Below are 22,022 nucleotides of genomic sequence, written 5' to 3' on the forward strand. Positions count from 1 at the left end.
AATTCTCCACCCCAGATTCGGGTCATTAGATTCCACCCTCAAAGGATCTCTTTTTCTTCGGCCAAATTCTCTTTTACGCACTATATTCTGTCCTGGGTTGTACGTGATCTTTCCTTTCACCAAACGATTCGACGAAATTATACCAAGTTGACTATTTGGTAAATATAACGAGGGTATAGACGACCATATTGAAATATTGTAGCTATCCCCTAAGCCTAGTTCTCATTTTTGGATCTGTACGAGTGTAAAGGAGTTTGGTAGTTTGGCAAAAACAATTATAACTAAATCAAACTTATTATTTTCAAAAATAACATCCCTTGATCCAATTTCCAAATTTGGATCCAACACATCCAATTTTAATCCTTTTTTTTTGTTTGGATCAAGTGATTCTTATCAAATCGGAATAAAGATGAATTTCATAAATTGTAAAATTTTTGATGAAATGTGAAACAATTCGGATTCAAATTCGAACTTTTATCTACCTAATTTTTGATGGATTAAAGTTGGATCCACTATTGTCGTAACGAACAATTCCTTCGTTAAACCATGGTAAATATTTGAAATAATTTCAACGTCGATGTTCTAATTTCAAAAGAAAGAAATATTTAATTATTTAAATTTATAAATTAAACATTGTAGAATCGGAACGCGGAACATTTCTATTCTTTAAATTTTTTAATTAAATATAATTGAGCTGCCCTTTGTGTAGACACGCGTCGTGCAATCCAATTTATAGGTAGTCCTTTAATTTTTTACGTAATTCCCCAGTTGGATTTCCTTCTATTTGGTAGATAGGTCATGTTCGTAGTTGGGGGAAAAATATACTTCCGAAGAGCCAAGATTGATAAAGGATTGGTTCCTTCAATTCTTTTCTCGTACGTCTCCCTCGGACCCTCTTTCTTTTTTTTTTTGAGGCAATAAAGCAATGTAGGTCAAGGGTCAATCTAGAAAAGTATATCGAAGAATCTCGCTGATTTGAGAGCCGGCGCGCGGAGCCCTATAGTTTTAAAAGAGACATCCCCAGATGAAGAATGACTGGCTATTTCGGATTTTGCGGGTCGTTCGTATATCGCGCCTCCAAAACCATCTATATTTCGTAGCTAAAGATCTACGGTGGGCTACCGACGACTAAACTGATCGTTTCGACTCTAATATTGTGGCGCGAACTGTACCCCCAAATCAGCCTTCCATCCAACTATCAGTTCCTTATCGAGAAAGAAAACGTGCGTTTTAGTTGCCGGAAGAAACCCGTCACGTATAAAGTTCTACTTCGTGATTTCCCACGGCAGCCTATCTCTTCGAACGAGGCATTATTCGGTACGTTAAGGAGTGGCCAGGAACGGAAAACGTCAACCAGACTATAGGGGGGGGGGTCTAAAAGTTTGGTGGCATTTTGCAGAGGCGCTCGAGAAAGGGTAATTTTACGAGTGGGAAGACTAATGCGAGACTACTCCGGAAAACCACGCTCTCTGTTCATTTCTATCGATCGGCTGCAGCCCCGCTTCCCCGCTTGGCACTGGCGACATTGCCCGCCGCTCTACAAGTCGTTCTTTCTTTAGCCTTCTTCTTTTTCCATTCTGGTTAGTTCAGTTGGAGGGCACGCGAGGGCGCCACAGTAAAACAATTTGAGGAGAGGCGCCTCTTATATTGGCTATTAAGTCACGTTTCGCCTCACTGACAATTTGACATTTTTACACGCCTCGAATACGCCACTCTCTCTCTCTCTCTCTCTCTCTCTCTCTCTCTCTCTCTCTCTGTGTGTGTGTCCAGTTTTCCTCCCCCTTCCTACCCCCTGCCTTTCTATATACTCTCGAGCCTAGTTCATACTCGCGAAAACTAGCAATTGTCCCGTTCCTTAACCACGCCACCGAATTCTTTGAAATGGTCTACGGTTGGGGATGCGAGTTGGAACTGGTCCTTTGGCTTTGAAGAGGATGGAATCCTGACTTACTTATTTTTTCATTTCTTTCTACTACTACTTCTAACTACTAACTTCCTTTTTTTTGGGGCATCTCTCAGAGTTTTGCCGTTGTGAAAATTGGGTTTATAGATTATTTTTATTTTGGTTTCTCTTTCTCCGTCACCTAAACGTTAGCTTGCTTCTTAATTGAACTTTTTTTGGGAAGTTTCTTGGCATTTTATTTTTGGGACGGTATTCTTTCCGGGGTGATAGTCTTATCGACCATTATGTTTGCTTGGGATATTATTTTTTATTTTGGGATTTTTTACCGATATGGATAGTACTATAAGTGTATAATACTGTTACATAAGTGTGACACTTCCTATTCATCACATGCAAAAGTTTTACTGAGAGCTATTCGCAAGACAGACTGCATTACGGGCTTCGTCGCCGATTTGCGTCCGCTTGCTCCCGCGTCACACGTAGCCTTTGACAGCGCCTCGCTAGGGGGGGGGGATATTCCTTTTTGTGATGACGTCACTTCGTTACTAGATCTCAGTAAAATATTCCCCAAAGTGACAAACTTATGGAACAATATTATAGACTTATGATAATACCTATAGTCTGGGATAATTAAGAATAATAGACCAACTTATTTGTTCTTTATTTTTTTCTATTTTACAGAACCTTAATGTAGTTATTAATAAAATTTGTTCTTCTTCTGCTTAATTTAAAGATATATTATTAGCTATAGCAACGTATGTATAAACATGCAGACCGAACCAATTATAAAAACCAGAAATCAATACGAAAATCGTACTATTAAATCTGAAAATCAATTTCTGATTTCTGAAATCACTTTGTCATTCAAAATCACGTACACAAAATTTGCAACTGTACCAATATGTATACTAAATTAAAAACCTAAAGTTAGTTTTAACGCTATTGAAATGCATCGAAAAATTGTTGAATTAAATATAGACCACAACCAAAATTTTATTTTTGCCCGTACATCTAAATAACCCGTTTTTGGTTGTCCTTAGGTCGTCAAGGTCAATTTTCAACGGGGTCATACTATAGTAGATAAATTATATACTTTATCATCAAAACATTTATTACTACAGTTTTTTTCCGAAAAATCATAAATAGTTATATATTTAATATTTTTCCTTCCAGAAATCGCGATAATCTATAAAACTTTATGAACTGAATATGTAATTTAAGCTCAGAAAGAATGGGAGAAAAAAAGCCAATATATTTCCAAATTTGAATATTTTTCATTTGCTAAAGTACCATTTATATCTCCTCCCTCACGAAATAAAATATAAATTCTTTCTCGGCCAAAAAAAATGTCAGGAATCATCCTTTCCATTTTTAATAATGTGGCTCTTTCCTCAATCTCTCACTGGGAGGCGCTACTGGCGGCCGTCCTTGGCCTTTGCCCTTATTCTTTTCAAATGCGAGAAGAATCGCAGTCTTTGATTGGGCACTCGCCAGTTCTCAGACTGTTAAATATGCAGAAAACATTCGCGGGCTTTTCTCGTTTTTCTTTCTGTTTCTCTTTTAAGAAAGAGCTTTGCTAGAAAGTGGACGTTCGGCGCGCTAAGAGGTGTAGAAAAAAACGGCCATTTGAAACACGACTGAATTCCCTCTCTATCTATAAGTATATCTCCTCACTCTTCCAAATGGACCTCTACAGTATAAAGTAAAAACAACCCGAATTGTTCAAAGGGTGAAGTTGGCGAGCTGGAATAGTTTTCATTCCTTTTACGAAAGAAAATATATCGAGCCGTTTTAAAAAGACAGGCCGAAGAAAGCGTAAGGTCTATTTTTATGGAGTTTTTCCCCTGATACAATTATATTAAAAAGATCAACATAATTAGTGAGTTTCAATATTCCGAACTAGAAAAAACTTTTGTAATCGCATTTTCCCCCATTCGATGTTTAGTCTCGGTAAACACTACCATAGTGTTGTTAATTTTCCGGGGAAATAAAATGCGGAAAAAATTCTAGAAAATTTTCCGTTTTTCGCAAGTTGGAAGAATAAAAAAATTAAAACATAAATTACTTTTTAAGGGTTTTATTTTTTTTAACTTTTAATGTCTAATAACTGTAAACATACAACAAAACATGTTACATTGTTAATCAGTTTAAAGCTAGTCTAGAGGTTTAGTTTTACTTTTAGATTCGAAAAAATAAGGCGAAAATTTGCAAACAATATTAGACTAATTAGAAGTTTCATTTAAATCAAGGAATACCTCTGCGAATTGTTCCATTCCAGAGTGACTGAGTATAATCATATCACCTCGGGCAGGAATCGAACCTACGACCTTTAGGTAACCGTCCCAACGCCACTACCATTGGACTATCGAGGCCACGAATAATCAGGCCTTGGACATCCAATGTAAGAATGACTCGATCTGGTTCACATTATTGATGGAATACATTTAACCCGTTGTTGACGGTGCCGTAGCATTTTACATCAACTAATTTATAACAGGACCTTGATAGCCTGTAGTCATAACATTGAGAATTTACTTTTATTAATAAAAATAAATTCTCAATATTGGACTAATCATGGAATTAATTTTTTTTTATTTTTTCCGGAAAAAAGGCCTCGGTCATTTTCCGGAAAATTTTCCAACCGCGAAATTATTTTACAATGGATAAAATATAGCTAAATCTTTCCTAGTGCGAATTTATCCCACCAATAACACAATTCACTTATACGATTGTGGATGGGGCTTCCGCGTGTGTGTTTGGATATTTTTACTAAAAGCGAGGATCCGTTGCTTTTCAAAGAAATTGGATAGGCGCATTAGCAGGCGTCCAGTCGTCCGAGATTGTCCGTGGACGGGGGCGTGCGAGAGCATCTCATTGTCAGAGTTGATGATTCTTGGCTCTGGAGTCATTAGGCAGCCGACAGAAACTCTCTGACTCATTAGCGGGAGTATAGAATCCTTTATAATTATCCCCGGCGCTTTTTCCCTAATTATTATTAGGAAATATTGTATCGGAGCCTCTGGTCCTCCTCTCGTTTCCGGCGATTATTTTTAAGGGCGGGGGCAGAAAGGAGTCGCTTTTAAATGGCCCAGACTGACGGGCCAAATGGCCGCTTTATTCGCGCCAGGAAGTCCTCGAAAGTGACTGAATTTATAGAAGCGACGCCCGGTTGTGCTCTTCTCCCTGAACATCCGCGTACGCGGAGACGAATACTTCTACAGGCGTTAGTAGGTCAGTTATAGACTACGATTTCTATTTACTTTAAAACGCCTACTTTTGAAATATTCAACGTTAAATGGATGGTTATTCGTTGGCATTGTAGCGTTCTTGACAATGTTTGAGAAAGGTTAACCTAACGTGTTTTTTTAGGGTTTGAATCAATTTATCTCAATTTCCAAGAAATACAATTATTTGTAAATTTTTTATCATATGCATTTATGTAAAATGAAACTTAAAATTCAATCCAAAATTAAAGAAACCCTTTAAATTTTATTTTCAAGTCAATGAGGCGAAAATACTTTTTTTTTCTGGCTAGCAGAAGTTTTGAAAGAGATAAAATTTTGAATCTCGGTAGAACACACTGAGGGAAAATGTGGGATAATTGGATGACTGAGAGTGATTTAGAAAAAGAGAATGGGGGAACTGTTAAAAAATTTACAGAAAGAATATCTCGCCAGTAATTAGTTTCTCTCAGGAATTTGTCTCTAAAATCGCATTAATGTTAATTTGAAATTCTAGACCACGTCTCGGGCCCGGTTTTGAGGCAACGTCGAAACGGGATTAGTCTTAAGTCCCATTTTAGTGGCTTTACTCTCAGGGGAGACGAAGGAGATAATTCCCCAAGAGGGAAATCCGGGCTGCCAGCGTTCTCCGATTCAAATCGCCCAAATTTACACTCAAACCCGCACACTTTGGTGTGGAAAATAGCCCAAAATCAATTATTCCTATTGCTATAATGGTATCTAATTTCGATTAATAACATTGTACGATTGGGTATTGTCAACGTAGTATTACAATATCTCTCCCGTATTTTCGCTCATTAGTGTCTGAATTTCTTTTGACAAATTGGCTGAATCAAAATTCTTAACTTGCACTCTCCTTTTTTATATAATTCTTAAAAAAAATTTAATTGATTTTGTATCTATTCATTTCGTATAATTTTTTTTATCTCTTGTTTGTTTTGTCCCGCTAACCACCACGAATAGGCTTTGCCTCTGTGGTTGCCAGCAATGCTTGTGTTTTTGCAAAATAAATATTATTATTATTATTATTATTATTATTATTATTATTATTACGAGCTAGAACATATCGCCGCCGTTGCCGATATTTTATCTTGCGCCCAGGGCCGTCTTTAGCTTTCAGGTGCCCTTCTATATATTATTGAATACTTTAGAATTAAAATTAAAAAAAATTAAGGGCCAGACGGCGCCCCTCCAGGGAGACGACGCGCCCCTGCCGGACGCGGCGCCCTAGGGCTTAGCCCTACCTAGCCCAATGGTAGAGAGGGGCCTGCTTGCGCCGAACCACCGTCGAGTCATTTACATTTTGGCGCGCGGCCACTGCCGATAAATATTGATCCTGAATCCGAAATATTTTGGATTTTTCGACTTAATTTTATTTTTAACTTTCAAAAACGGGAGACAAATTTTGGCCACTTAGCTACACCACCACCGAAAAAAATCAGCCACGTAAGATTCTTCGACAAACGTCGCCGGCGACCCAAAATCAAATCGGCGTTTACTCTATTACAAGCTGCGAATTAAATTATTTTCTATGATTTTCCAGGCCAATTTGTTTCGAAAACGCGCACTTTTGGGCGGATATTTGTCGATGCCGGTAACGTCCTTTTAGGGGGACGATGTCACGAAGTATCTGTAGTGTCTTTTCCAAAACCCGTAAGCTTTCCCGGTAAGCTACACTTTAGAAAGTTTCGAAAATGTATAAACTCGTCTTTTCCATTTCGGATGTTTGGATTTGGGCCCGAAAAGAGAGCTTCAATAAGTGAGAAGACGAAAGCTTACGGAGAAGGGGCTTTAGGGAATTGAACTGATATATATATATATATATATATATATATATATATATATATATATTCTATATAAACTATATATTCTACCTCACACGCGTTCCGGTGTTACCAGCTTCGGAGTTTTGAAATTCACGTGGAAAATCTTTTGATTGTTTTGGAGTGGTTGCGTTTTCAGGATGGGCGGGTAATGCGATGGATGAGGAGGGTGGCTCCTTTTGTAATTCAAATTTAGATGGACTCGGGAGAACCGAGGTGATGACTCTGAAATTCTTCTCCCCAAATTTTAAAAGATTTCGGAAAGTTTATAAGAGCCGTCGATGTTTATATAAGTTTTCGGCCACCCACACCATTAAGTATTCTTTTAATCCCCGGAGTCGCGCTTAGAATTTCATAATTAGGTCTACTCAAGTTAAGCCACTTACAAGGAGACTACCCGAGGTGTAACGCACCGATTGTGTTCCAACTCGGGGGCTTGGTAGACTTTCATGTTACTTGAAAATCCCTAAAGTGAAATGTCTCCATAGTCAACCGTTTTGCCATGGCAACCAAAAAGGTTTTTGACAACACAAAATGGAAATTTTCCCATTGAATAAAACATGGGAATCTGACCAATACTAAAAACTTTAATCAATTTCGAACTTTTTCATTATTTTTTATTTAAATTTTCTATTTTTAGCATTTTCAAAAATTTAAATGTTTTACAGGGGTTACCCTTAAAATTGGTCAGATTCCCATGTTATTTTCAAGGGGAAAATTTATATTTTGTGTTGTCAAAAAAAAATTTGGTTGCCAAACGATTGCCTATGGAGACATTTCCCTTCAGGGTTTTTCAAGTAACATAAAGGTCTACCAAACCACCGAGTTTGAACAAAATCGGTTTGTTACACCTCGGGTCGTCTCCTTGTTAATTCGGTTAATATTTTAGTAACGTTAAAAGGAACCACCTACGGACTGCAATTTAATTTAATTTAGTTTTTCACTCGAAGATCTATTTGGTCCGAGTTTCGCGTCTTTTTTTGCTCGAAGACCTATCGGTACGAGCTATATTTGTAAGTTTTTAATTTTCTTCAAATTTGTTTAGGGTTTAGCTTTTTTCTCCCTTTTCATAATGGCCTAATCTACTTATTCGCTCATTTTTGCATCCTAATATTTTAGTAGCTGTGAAGTAACGCCTACGTGACATGATAAATATCAACTTTATTCTTTAAAAATATGCCGTTCACATCCGAAATTTCAAACGCCTCTTACACCAAAATACGCGAAAGTACGCGGTTCAATGATTTTGGTTTTTGCGGGTCCTTTTTAAGCCGTTCTCTTCTTTATTTACACTGCGATTGTTTTTCTTCGCAGACGCGATAGTGCTGCACACGGTTTCCTACGCTCAAGTTTTGAAAGAGAAGGACGAAAGAGCCGTTTTGTGTTGCGTTCTGCTCGACGGAGAACAGCCCAACGTCACTTCCGCCTGGTTTCGGAAAGACCACGATCCTCTCGACGTGCCTTGGAGAACTTTGGGCAAAGGATTCAACGGATTCGGTATATTCTTTTTCCGCTCCTTTGGTCGTTTTCTCCCGGTCTACCCATCGCTGACGACTCTCTATTTGATTTTGGACTCTCCGTCTCTCAGGCTCGATGGGTGTCGATTCCGGAGGTTTCAACGGTCTTCCGCTGGGCGCCGGTGGGACGTTTCCCTACGAAAGGTCGTGGCCCACTGATAACGTCACCATTGAAATCGCCGAATCCACCAACTGCGTTTTCATGCTCAAGAATCGCTCCGCTTTGCGACAAGACGAAAACGAAGCCAAAAAACCCGCTTGCGCGGTCAACAGCAACTTTCATATGATGCTCTTTAAAAGAGGTAAGCTACACTCGGATGTCGCTTCTTTCCGAGGGATTAACTTAATCGGATTAGGCGGCACATCCATTTGTCTTACGAACCCCGTCCGTTCTTCTATAGTTGCCAATCCCGGAAATAACACCGAGAACCGTTATCGCTTTGACAAAATTCGAACAAAGCTTATATTATATATTTACTACTTAAACCTATCGCGAAATAAAGGATTTAAAAGCAAATGCTAAGAATAATAGGATAATATTAAAAAAAAATGTTTTTCCGCAATGCGGTTTTATTTTCACTGAACCGTATGATAAAGGTCATTTTTGAGAATTCTTTTATCATTTTTGGTTTTTCCCTTCTTAGTTTTTAGTCTCCGGTTTTCGATGTGTGACTGAAGATGGGTTTTCATAGTAGCTCGTAGCGTGTCAACGAAAAGTTTGAGATATTTTTATTTTAGCGCTGAAGCCGCCTCCCCACTCGCTTTCCGTTTTCATAGCCGTGTAATTTACCGTGTTTGCGTACAAATGTAAACAAATAAGGACGCGATGATCTTTCAATTAACGAGTCCAAATAATTACCTTCTCTCTTATAAATCCCTTAGATTTATTTTTTCTTGTTTTTCATTTTTATTGTTTTTCATTTTTATTGTTTTTCATTTTATTTTATTTTATTTTATTTTATTTTATTTTATTTTATTTTATTTTATTTTATTTTATTTTATTTTATTTTATTTTATTTTATTTTATTTTATTTTATTTTATTTTATTTTATTTTATTTTATTTTATTTTATTTTATTTTATTTTATTTTATTTTATTTTATTTTATTTTATTTTATTTTATTTTATTTTATTTTATTTTATTTTATTTTATTTTATTTTATTTTATTTTATTTTATTTTATTTTATTTTATTTTATTTTATTTTATTTTATTTTATTTTATTTTATTTGTCAATTTCGCACTGGTTTCCATTGGGGGCTACCGGTAATACCGGTAGATATTAAACCATGTCCATTAACCAGGGTTGGCACATTTTTTTCCGCGGTTTTTTCCACCTATTGTTTTCCTGTTAAAAACCGTGTGGAAAATCGTACTTCCATGGTTTTTTCCACCTCTAGTGGCAAAATTAAATAAAAAATAAATAATAAAAGCACTCTTCTTCTGGCCTTTTTTTCATCTCTCCTATTTGCAATGACCAAATTAGTCACTTAATAGATATATCAATGTTTAATTTAGCATAAAATGAGTTTTTTCCACTTTTTTCCGGTTTTTACCAGTTTTTCTCACATGTCCCGGCAAAAACCGGTTTTTGACAACCCTGCCGGTAGCACGCCGACCTCGTGATGCGCAACTAATGACGATTTACAACCAGCTTCCCATTGGCAGACGTTTTAATTGCAACTTTCGCTTGAGCTGGAAAATATCTACTAGGATTTGATCGACGCTAGATCTAGTTTCGCAAGCGCACGCAACTAGTGCAAAATAAAGCGTTGCTGAAAACTGAAAAGCTAGTAGCGCTAGGGTGTATTTTGAACTATATCTAGCTCACGCCGAATTTTTACACGCTAAAAGCTTTCATGAAAACCCGGCTTTAATAATAATCATATAGGCTAGCCTACAACGCGTAGGAGGGTGGTGGCAAAGGAGCAACAAACACAAGGAGAACGCAGCTAGCAGCTAAAGCAGTGTTGTGTACAAATTTCATTGGACAAACGTTTACCTTGAACGTTTTACGGGCGGGGGGGAAGACAATTTCCGAATGTTCCCCTTTCGACGGCAGTAGGCGCAAAAGCCCTTAACCAATGAAAACTGTACGCGAGAAAATGCACGACTTTTGACAGGTTGCGTTCTCCTTGTGTGGGGTGTTGTGTTTGTTGCTCCTATAGGTGGAAAGTCCTTCATACCACACGAGCAAACAGCTTTCGTGGAAAGGGGAAACCAAAGAACTCGCGTAAAGATTCGCGGCTAAGAGAATGGCCATTATTCCGTCGCTTTATCCAGTGGCGGCGCCAGGAATTTTCGCGAGGGTAGGCAAACCAAATAAATGGGCCCCCGACGCGGGACCCCCCTTTTCTCAACGAAATCCTTCAATAAAATAAAGTAGTGATGTACATGACGAACAAAAAGTTCTAACAACAGTAAAACGAAACCAAATATAACAGAACTGGTTTTATTTACTATTAGATGCCTCAAAAATTTCTAAATACATTATCGACATTTGTTTCATTTTTATTTATAAATAATTTTATCTCTTGGGGCAATTTTGAGACCCTTTATAGATCAATTTGGGGCTCCTTATAGGTTGATTTTGGGGCCCCTCAAAATTTTAAGGTAGGCAGAGGCCTACCCCCTAGCTCCGCCACTGGCTTTATCCATTTATAGAATGCGTTTCCACCTATTCTCGTCCCGAGAAAATGAAATAAAACCTCTTTAAACTAGGTGACGCTATATCGCTGGTAGTCGGTGAGATGTGAGGGGTGAGAAATGGTACGTTTAACATATGCAAGGCTGCGTAGAGGCAGAACCTTTTTGGTATAGTCACTTCACTCGGTTTCCTCGCTGCCATCCGAAAATAAATAAAGAGTTCGGGAAGATTTCGCTCTCGCAAAACACATTTTTCATTTCTTTCTTAAATTTTTTAGTCGCTTTACGCTTATTTATTTATTTTCTCAACCCAACAACGCGGAAAAACTCTAAAACTTTCTGAGGTTCAATTTTTTATAAATATCACTGGAATTCCAGCCCAAGGAGACACACCGAGTGTGGCTTTTACTCGTAATAGCTCGAGATAAAAAGGCGTGGCCTGCGAAAATCGTTTCCAAATTTGCTTACAAAACATTGTGAAGAATTTAGCCGAATTTTAACCAAAATCTGAGGTAATATTCGCCAGTTTCGATAATGTAAAGGTATTTTCCAATACCACAATTACAGTCAACTTCCATAGTTTTGATAGATTAATGTTTAGGCTTAGTTTCTCTTTTCGATATAACAGTCGCCAGCCAGATTTCCCGCACGGTACTGATGAGTTCCAAATAGAACGAAACCGGTCTACCGTTGGAATTTCTGGCTATTTTATTTAGTTTTTATGTAGTTTATTACTCGAAGATCTATTTGATCCGAAATTCGCTCGAAGACCTATCGGTACGAGTTATTAGTAAGTTTTTTAATTTCTTCAAATTTGTTTAGGATTTAGATATAGTATCCCTTTTAATTATGGACTAATCTACTTTTTCGCGTATTTTATCATCCATAGTTTTGACACACGCTTTAATTGTATCGCAATTGGCCAATTTGGTACTTTTACGCGAAACTAAATTTAAGAACGCGCCGCCTTATTCAGTGCAAAATATTTGGAACCGATAGATAGCGGTAATGTTATTGAAACTGCCTAATTATGATAATAATAAACCATGTTTATAATCTGATTTGCGACAGACCTGGGGCAAGTTAGACTGCTTGGGAGGGTTGTGAATCCGTACCCTAGATTTAAATTCTGAGAGCTTTCTGATCGACGGTTTTGTAACGAAGCGTTGACCCACTTCAGGCGCGTGACCTCCGAAAAATCGTCCTCCATCGGTCGCTGCCATCTAGGAGCAACAAACACAACACCCCCCACACGGAGAATGCAACCCGTCAAAAGTCGTGGATTTTCTTGTGTACGTTTTTCATTGGCTAGACGCTTTAGCGCCTGCTGCCGTCGGAAGGTGAAAATTCGGAAATTGTCTTCCCCCCGCCCGTAAAACGTTCAGCGTAAAGGCGCGTGACGCTCGTCCAATGAAATTCGTACACAGCCCTTCGTTAGCGTGACTAAAGGCTAGCTGCGTTGTCCTTGTGTTTGTTGCTCCTAGCTGCCATAGTTCTATCACGGTCAACTTCGATGACGAGCTATTGCGCGAAAAGCGCGTCATCAAAGTAGGCCGTGATCTTATTTATAGTTGGTTACCATGGTAACTATGAAGGTAATTTGTTCGGAAATCCGGGTGGTTTTTTTTTTTCGCTTGTTCCGAGAATTTCGGATTAAGGTCAGAAGAGTAAGGCTATGACGTCATTTTACTCCGATTCTGTGGTGGCGAATAGTTTGAGTCGGAGTAAAAACGTTTTTCCAAAATGGCTGCCTCCTTTTCAGCGGATAAATTCTGGCTAGCTGACGACCAAATCCGATTTACTCTCTTGACACCTCCTTTTCAGAAGAAGTAAAAAGAGTAGCCCTATATAATACTCCGGAACAAGCGAATAAAACCTTTTAGGGTACAAAGAGTACACTTTTAGTCCGAGATCATGCGAAAAGAAACCACCTAGTGACTACGCGCGATGTAGTTATTTAGAATCTAGGGTATGAGGTTTATATTTACTTTGGTAGAAGACATTAATTTAAGAGACAGGTTTCACAAAAATATATAGCTTTTTTTCTTTTATTTTTGCTTCCTATTGGTTAAGAACGATTTAGAAAATTGTAAATTGGGGGGATATTTTGAACCCTTTACATTATTATTTATGGGGATAATAATTCTGGTTTTTAAATTAGTATTATGATTTTCCATTGGAAAATATTTAAAATCTGTAATTTTCTATTCTTTTCTGTAAACCCCGACACCAACCCGGGTTGTCGGTGTTTTTTTTTATCTACCCGACCCGGATCCTAACTATAATCTCTCTCCTTACAGTCCTTATTAAGCATAAAACCTTATCGACGATCAATATATTTATCTAATGAACGTGAAATATTTGGATTTGTGAAATTTGCCCTTGCTGTACGGGTAATATTTTTGCGGTTTTATCTCATTATTTTTATTGTATTATTTGGCATAAACTGACCCTTCGCTAACAACTTGACAAAAAAATTAAGAAAGGTAGCAAATTTATATTTTGGTAACTCTGAAGAAAGAATTTCGTAGCTAGGGTCGGGCTCACCTATTGTACCCCTTGAATTGTTGTATTTAAATATAATTATTTTTGGTGTTCATGTTGAAATGATATCAGAATGAGGTGGTCCACGTTTGCTAATAGACGTAACTAGGATACGGTAGCCTACGAAGACGCGTTATGTCGTCTGAAGCGTAATGACGAAGTCGTTAAGTTGAATTATGTCTGATACGCAAATAGCGAGAGCGCCTCGTCCGAGATAGAGCCGCGAATGTGTGATTGAAACTGATGAGAATTAGTACCCCAAGCATTCAAGTCTCGGCCAACGCCCGCGGGGCCCGGGGGCAGCCAAGACGTCTCCACGAAGGCCCCGTCACCCACCAAAGAGAACTGGCTCAGCAGCGGCCGCTGGTGGTGGATTCTGGCGTCGGTGGCCGGCGCCATTTTGATCGTGGCGCTCAATATTATGTGCATCGTTTCCACCGTCAAGAGGAAGTCTCGGAATTCCGCTCAATTTAGTCAGTTCCGTAAGTTTCTCTCTCGCCTCTCCGCCGATAATAGACAAACATCCCCCTCCTCCGGTGTGTTCTTCTCTTAATTCTGTCGAGTTTCCAGGACGGGAGAACGATGGCGAGGTGGACAAGGATCTGCCAAATTCCGTCGCTGCTCAAAGTATCGCGTTAGTGAAAATCAGCAAACCTTTCTACTTCTACGTGGAGGAACACTTGACAGCCTCGAACTTTCCAGACGATGAAGTAAGATGTCCCCTTTTTATAGGATCAATCATTGTTTTCATATGCAGGGTGACAGTAGCGGCGCCAAGATTTTTGGGGAGGTAGGCCAACCATTTGGACTCTTGGAGCCCCCCAAACTATGGGGCGCCCTCCATCACAATTTTTTTAAATCCGTCCACGTGGATTATCTAATTTTTTTAAGCAAGTGGTGCCATTGTTAGGTAAAATGGGTACACGACGAAAAAATTAGATCTAATTATGAAATTTTTTTGTGTACCGATAACACTTAACAAATGAGTGGTTATTTACTTATTTCTACGACTGAATTCCAGTCTTTCAATTTATATTCATTCCTTCGGTACTTCGCATGTACATCCCTTACATCAGAACTTATAACTTTACGAAAATGAAGGTACGTAGGTACACTAGTCGTAAGTAAAGTAAGTTTAAGAACCAATTATTTGTAAAGATAAAATTAAAGATACAATTTGGATACAGTAGCGCTCGCGAAAAATTAAAACTAAAAAATGAACTACTGTCAAAGAAAAGTTACCCGTACCTTTTAAAGGAATACAAACAGCAGTGTCGTTTTCATATACAGGGTGGAAGCTTCAGCCGCGGTCCAGCCGCGGTCCAGCCTCGGTACTTCTCCTAGTACACCAGAGTACTGCGGGTGGAACACTTCTACAGGCGCTGGTAGACCAAAATAGACCAATGGGAGAATTGGAAGCCTCAGCCGCGGTCCAGCCTCGGTACTTCTCCTAGTACACCAGAGTGCTGCGGGTGGAACACCTCTACAGGCGCTGCCTCGACTATTTAATCCGTTATTTAATTATCGGTTAACTAATTTTGGTAAGAACAAAGTTACGCACTTGGTTTCCGCGATAGCAGACGACGATTTAAAACTGAAAATGAAAATAAAGACATAGTAACATCCAGCTAGAAGTTGTAGAAATTCTAGCTGGGTAATTAAATAACGGATTAAATAGCCGCAGCACTCTGGTGTACTAGGAGAAGTACACCAGAGTACTTCCACCCTGTATTTTGAACCATTTAGCTACCGAAAAAGGTCGACTAATTTATTTTAGACACATTTTACTCTTTCACGTTTAATACAATACCTTTGGGTTATTGAAAATAAAGTAGCCCTTAGATTAAGTATTTTTTATGGTCCTTGTGGTTAAAGTATAAAAAAGTGATGTTCTCACATTTAGTCCTTGGTATTCTTCCGCCTGTCACCCTTTAAATTTACTTTCCTTCCAAACAAATACTCTGGTGGTAGGCCAACAGCGAAACACGTTGGCCTACCACCAGGGTATTTGTTTGGAAGGAAAGTAAATTTAAAGGGTGACAGGCGGAAGAAAACCTAGGACTTTAAACGAAAAAAAAACATTATACGGACCAATTTCGAAACTATAATTGAATATTACGTTATTTCCATTTTGAATATTTTCTTTAAAATAACCCAATGCGAAGAAATTCCAAACACCTGTAATATTTAACAACAGTTAAGTTTTTAAAAGTTTTATTATAGATTTCAAATATTGGGGATACTTAAATGATATTTTACGTTTTGCAACCCCGCTTCGTTCCGCTCATTCGACTATTAATGGTTAATTGAATAGTTGTTGAATAATTTGGAAAAAATGTAAATAAATAACGGTCTATTAAGCATTGAAAATAGGGTTTAAAAGGTCTAACTTCTTAATGTTTATGAGGTAAAATCGATAAAAAAAGTGTTAAAAAGTATACTTAAACACACCGCAAAAGGACTGAATTTTCAGAGCAGAAGGTTTAAATATGTTTTGTGGAAAAAGTTTTAACCACTTTAAAGGTCTAAAATAAAAACCTTTATTTCTAACAGTGCACATATTAAAAGCTCCAAATAGTTTAACTATCCGGTGAATTCGTTAATTTTCAACCCATTATACCGAGAAGCACGTCCAACTCGCGAGTGAATAATATATCTCTTACCAGATAAGTATCCAGATACTTTTCAATGGAATGCAATTTGACCGCTAAACTGCGGAAACGTACTCTGCTCAAAACGGAAAGCTCGTATTACTAATAAAATTTGATTTTAAAGGGTCACAGAAACATTTAAAATATTTGACCCTAATTTCAGCTAGCTCCTCCTCTTCCGTACCTCGTGATATCAGATACGACCAATTAAATTTAGTCATTTTTAAGCCCAATTACCTAAATTCAAACGAATTTGTATCCCTTTAACCACAGACCACCTATCCCAAGAGGGACATGTTTCGCTGGTAGTAATTTAAATTTTTTCATGTCTCAAATAGTGTTCGGAATTGTTTATTCATTATCCACAAATTTTCCGATTTATTTAAAAAAACGTTGGTAAAACGAATATCATTTTAACTTATTTAATTATGTTTTTTACGCAACCAAGCATTAATTTGAATAAAAGTGGTATTTATTTAAATAATTGTTTGTTTTATTTAAATAATAGGTTTATTCACCTTCGATTATTTAAACATTTTACAATTTTTATTCAACTATTGGTTATTTAAATAAATATTATTTAAATATAGCCGAGCTTATTTTATTCATGGATAAAAATTAATCGACTGCCGAACACTAGTCTCAAATGTGACGCGCCTTTTTTAAGAGCACGCCATCTCGCGGCCAGTAGAGGCAGTTTTAAAGGTACAAAGACCATCACGCACGCGATAATAAAAAACGTATTGTAAAAGCTGGTCCGCGCGTGACTTTTTGTATTTATTTCGTAAAATAAAGAATTTTTACGCACTATTTTATGATTGCTGTAAAAAAAAACCGCATTACTTTTGAGAAACCTTTTTTCGAGTTTGATGCAAGTCCTTCTTGGGATAGGTGGTTTGCGCTTTAACTTATATAAAATCCATATTTTTATCGATGCCATTTTTTAAAATATCATCGTATGATCTATTTATATTTTGGTGGATACTTCTTTCGTAACAGGTGTGTTATATACTTCTGGCAGGAATCCATACCTCTACTTGGAATGCTTATCGCGGCAGATTTTCTTCTCGATGTGGCTGACGAGTTTTTTTTTGGCGTCACTATGTTAACTTAAAGGAGAACGGCCAAGCTTTTCCAAATATGACCTTATTTCAGTATCAAAAGATTAACAAGACGTTCAATATACTAACACGTACCTTTTTTTGTCTTGAAAAAATAGCTTTTGGCCCAAAAAGTTGAAACGAAAAATAACGCCAGGTGTTTGGGTTTGAATTTTCGCCGCCATCTTAGGGGCTGCCGCCAGCGCCCCTAACCCCGTATTTGCGAACTATCCTAAATTTTAAAATCGCGCAATTTAGGCTTAGGTCTCTTATAACTGGAACGCGCCGCGCGTGCGAAACAAATTTTTTTGCGTCTTCAGCAGCGCGCGCTTTTACGTTGTTTTTCCGTCTCACCGACTTCTCAGCAGGTGTCGCGGCGGACGCGCGCTTTTCGATTTCCCGAAATTTCTTTATTTTATTAAAAATTAACCACTCAATATTTTTTGATGCGGTTTTCGCCATAAATTTTAGTTTTTAACGGGCTATAGGGCTATCTAACTGGTTCAAGCTTGACCGTTCCCCTTTAACAAACAACAACGTGAGAGGGGAGCGCGTGCAGAGGGGATTTTTTCTCTCGTAGGCGGGGCCAAAGCCGTCAGAGTGATCTTACCATACTCGATGCGGCAGGATAAGCATTCCAAGAAGAGGTATGGATTCCTGCTTCTGGTAATATACATTTGATAAAAGTAGAATGCATGGACTCAAATGTTTTAACATCTGAAACTGATTTGTAAAAAAAAACAGTTATTGTACGTAGTAAAAAAATTGATTTGAGTGGTTACCCGTTCTTTTGTTGCGCGATATCAATATCAAGCACCCCCAAAAGCATTAAGAGCCAAATAAACAGGAATCCAATAGGCCATTCCTCTCAACGTCAGTATTAATTTTCCCGCCACTCCAAATATAGGATATTGCTTATCGAGCTACCAGAGTCGCGCTCATTCAATACGAACCCTATAATAGCGTCACCTGAGAGTGGAGCGATAGAAATAGAAGAGCATTCCGACCTTTGTCAGTGCCATATGGTGAGGGTTTAGACGGCCAAGTCGATAAAATACTAATATGTAGGCCAAGAGGAAGTCAATCTATCGGTCTAGCTCGAATTTCAATTGCCTTTTCCCTTTCATTGCCGCGTTCATAGAAACTTGAGAATGGTTGCTATTTTATGCCCCAAATCTCCGTCGCTATTTACTCTCCCAAACACAGAAATGGCCGCTAAAGTGTAAACAGTTGATCAAAAATATACCGAAATTCGAAACGGATACTTGCGGAGAAGCTCAACCAATAGGGGCTTTCCAAATCAACGATTCTAAAAAAAAAATCATTTTACACAAGGTGTTTCAAAAGGTTATGCAAAAATTTGAAGGATTTGTAGGGGGTGAGTTGAGAAGTATGCCTGTTTTTTTCCCATTTTCCTACGATGAGTTAAAAGAGCGCCAGGGAGCTTCAAAGTGTGGTCTACTAGCCCCTGGAAGTAGGCTGCAACAAGCGCAAAACCAAGCGGCAGGGACTTTAAATACTGTTTAAGTTTACTTTTTTAAGCTGGTTACCTCGATTTTTTTACAAAATCCTTTTTTACCGATCACACGAACCCAAACTTTAATGTTCGCGTTTCCCTGCTGCTTGGTTTTGCGCTTGTTGCAGCCTACTTCCAGGGGCTAGTAGGCCGCACTTTGAAGCTCTCTGGCGCTCTTTGAACTCATCGTAGGAAAATGGGGACAAAACAGGCCTACTTCTCAACTCACCCCCTACAACTCCTTCAAATTTTTGCATAAACTTTTCAAACACCCTGTATATGTAACATAATAACAATTAGGAAAAGTTATCATTGAACTGAATTTCAGAGCTACATTTATGAGCAATTTAGGTGTAGCTCTCAGCACATAGCCCCCTAGTGTCTAAAAATTCGCAAAGTGAAATATACTACTTCTACTTAGGACGATAACACGCTACTCAATTTCAATCGGAGCTTGTCGAGAATCTCAGTGTCGAAAAAAGGTTCGCGCAGGAAATTAGCATTAACACTATAGGCAGTGTCATACTTATTCTTATTATGTTACTTGTGATAATAATAATAATAATTGTAATATTAAACTAAGTGTATAATATTGCAAATAAGTGTGACACTTCCTATTCTTCACATGCAAAAGTTTTACTGAGAGCTATTCACAAGGCAGACTGCATTACGGGATTCGTCCGCTTGCTCCCGCGTCACACTTAGCCTTTGACAGCGCTTATGGAACGATATTATAGACTTATGGCTAAAGTAATACCTATAAGACACCACGATTCGCCTAGGAATTGTCATACTTATGGTTATTATGTTACTTATCACAATAATAAAAATAAGCTAATCAGACCTATATTAGCGTAAATTTCTAGGAACCTTGAATCAGACCTATATTAGCGTAAATTTCTAGGAACCTTGAATCAGACCACCCTAAGCTCAAGTCAACTAACGACTTTTAACGCCATTTTATCAAGCGGCCATTTTAAATTTCGTAGGACGGTGTCAATTTAGCGTTTCACGCCCTCAAAAAAATTTAAACAGTAGATCAAAAATAGACCAAAATTTTAAACGGTGCTCACGCTGAAGCTCAACCAGAACTAGTAGGGTGTTGTAAAATCACAACTCTTTTGAAGGAAAAAATATTTCATTTAAAAAAAATAAAATAAAAACCAAAAACTGAATTAAGTTGTTCTTGAGAAAAGTATACAGAGCCATTTACACTTAGAAATCGGGCGGGATGTGAAAAGAGCAAAAAATTGTTTCCGTATGGCTCTGTAAATACTAAAAATAAGTTTATCCGAAATATAATTTTCTTCTCCGGAGATGGCAATTTTCTTTTTTTCGGGAAAATCGCGTCGCGCGTCTCGAGGGCTTGTTTCTTTTTCATCCTTTCTTATTGGACACTCCAGCAGTCTCTCCGTTCCATTTGTATTCCGAGTCTAGTCCCTTTAATCTTGTTTATAGAGGTGGTAGAGGCCGAAAAAAATTCCCGAGTAATAAACTTGGAACTGGGACGACGGAACCAAGGCCCAACTAATATTTCGCTCGAAAGGTAACGGGACCGTATAGACTTTACCTGATTCCCGCCTCTCTATCGGCTGTCATTGGGCTCTTTTTTAGAGCAAGCCAACTTCTCTAACAGGGCTCGTGGGCGTCGGACCAAGAGAGTTTCTCCGTCGTAATGGTCTTTGACAAGCGCGTCCATCCCCCCGAAAGTATTCTAGCTTCTGGCCTTTTCGAAACTCGAAGAGCAACAAGGATTGTACCCGCTGGCCGTTATTATTATGATTATTATTATGATTATCCGTATTTTCTCGGGCCTCGGGGAGTTTCGTTCGGATTAAGTCCTCAATTTTGAGATTTTGTTTTATACTTTGAAGGATACTATCACCCTGTTGATTTCTACAGGAGGTGGTTTCTTACTTTCTTTCAACTGTTCTCGGACTAAAAGTGTACTCTTTTTACCCTAAAACGTTTTATTCGCCTGTTCCGGGGATGAGAATTACTCCGCTCCAGACACTATTCGCTTGTTCCGGAGTATTAGGGCTACTCTTTTTACTCCTTCTGAAAAGGGTTTTTAAAGGAGTAAATCGGATTTTTATCGTCTGCTAGCCAGAATTTATCCGCTGAAAAGGAGGCAGCCATTTTGAAAAAAACGTTTTTACTCCGACTCAAACTATTCGCCACCACAGAGTCGGAGTAAAATGACGTCATAGCGTTACTCTTCTTACTCTACTCCGAAATCCCGGAACAAGCGAAAAGAAACCACCTAGGGAGAACGATATTATTGTATCGTTATTGCATTAGTGATTATTTTTTTGGGTTCAATTAGTTTTCCACGGTAGGTCCGTTATAATTTTATTTTTGCTTTACACACGGGTAACTTTTTGTAATCCTTTCTCTAAATTGTTTTTTCATTCCAAAACGTCAACAGCAATGATTACAAAATATATGAAAGTGAAATTGAATTATTCTCGCGTTGCTTTGAACTTTTTTAATTGATTATTTTCAAAGAAAGTGTATTTTAATATTGGTGCATAAATTATGTCAACAAGGTCTTCATACCATACACTCCAGATGGCGCACTGGCGTCACTAACAAGGAGACATCCCGAAGTGTAACCCACCGATTTTGTTCAAACTCGGGGGATTGGTAGACCTTCATGTAACTTGAAAAATCCTAAAGGGAATTTATTCAATTAGCAACCGTTTTGCCATGGCAACGAAAAATGTTTTTGACAACAACAAATTTAAATTTCCCATTGAAAATAACATGGGATTCTGAACGATTCCTAGCCCCCCCCCCCCTGTAAAAAATTGTAACCAATTTAAAAATTTCAAAAATGCCAAAACGGTTGCCCATTGAATAAATTCCCTTTAGGATTTTTCAAGTTACACGAAGGTCTACCAATCCCCCGAGTTTGAACAAAATCGGTGGGTTACACTCCGGGATGTCTCGGGATGTCTCCTTGTTAGTGGCGCCATCTAATGGGTTCCTGGGTGACCGCACATAAAATTTTCCTTTATTTTGGAAGTTTCTTTTTACCAAGGAATACTTCTGCGCAAATTTCTACAATAGAGTGACTGAG

At 38.1% G+C, this 22,022-nt stretch overlaps 1 protein-coding gene across 1 annotated transcript in view; it reads left to right on the forward strand.

Moving 5' to 3' along the window:
* The window catches only part of LOC149940894 (nephrin-like), a 207,764-nt gene that overhangs the window by 182,419 nt on the left and 3,323 nt on the right, over nucleotides 1-22,022 (forward strand). The window contains exons 16-19 of the mRNA XM_090179386.1: nucleotides 8,283-8,465; nucleotides 8,557-8,787; nucleotides 13,937-14,155; nucleotides 14,244-14,383. Coding sequence (XP_090035512.1) covers nucleotides 8,283-8,465; nucleotides 8,557-8,787; nucleotides 13,937-14,155; nucleotides 14,244-14,383 — 773 coding nt within the window. The remainder of the gene's footprint in view (nucleotides 1-8,282; nucleotides 8,466-8,556; nucleotides 8,788-13,936; nucleotides 14,156-14,243; nucleotides 14,384-22,022) is intronic.

Source organism: Leiobunum rupestre, chromosome 6 (genome assembly GCF_980474605.1).
Source record: "Leiobunum rupestre chromosome 6, qqLeiRupe1.1.hap1, whole genome shotgun sequence".
NCBI classification, from domain to species: Eukaryota; Metazoa; Arthropoda; class Arachnida; order Opiliones; family Sclerosomatidae; genus Leiobunum; species Leiobunum rupestre.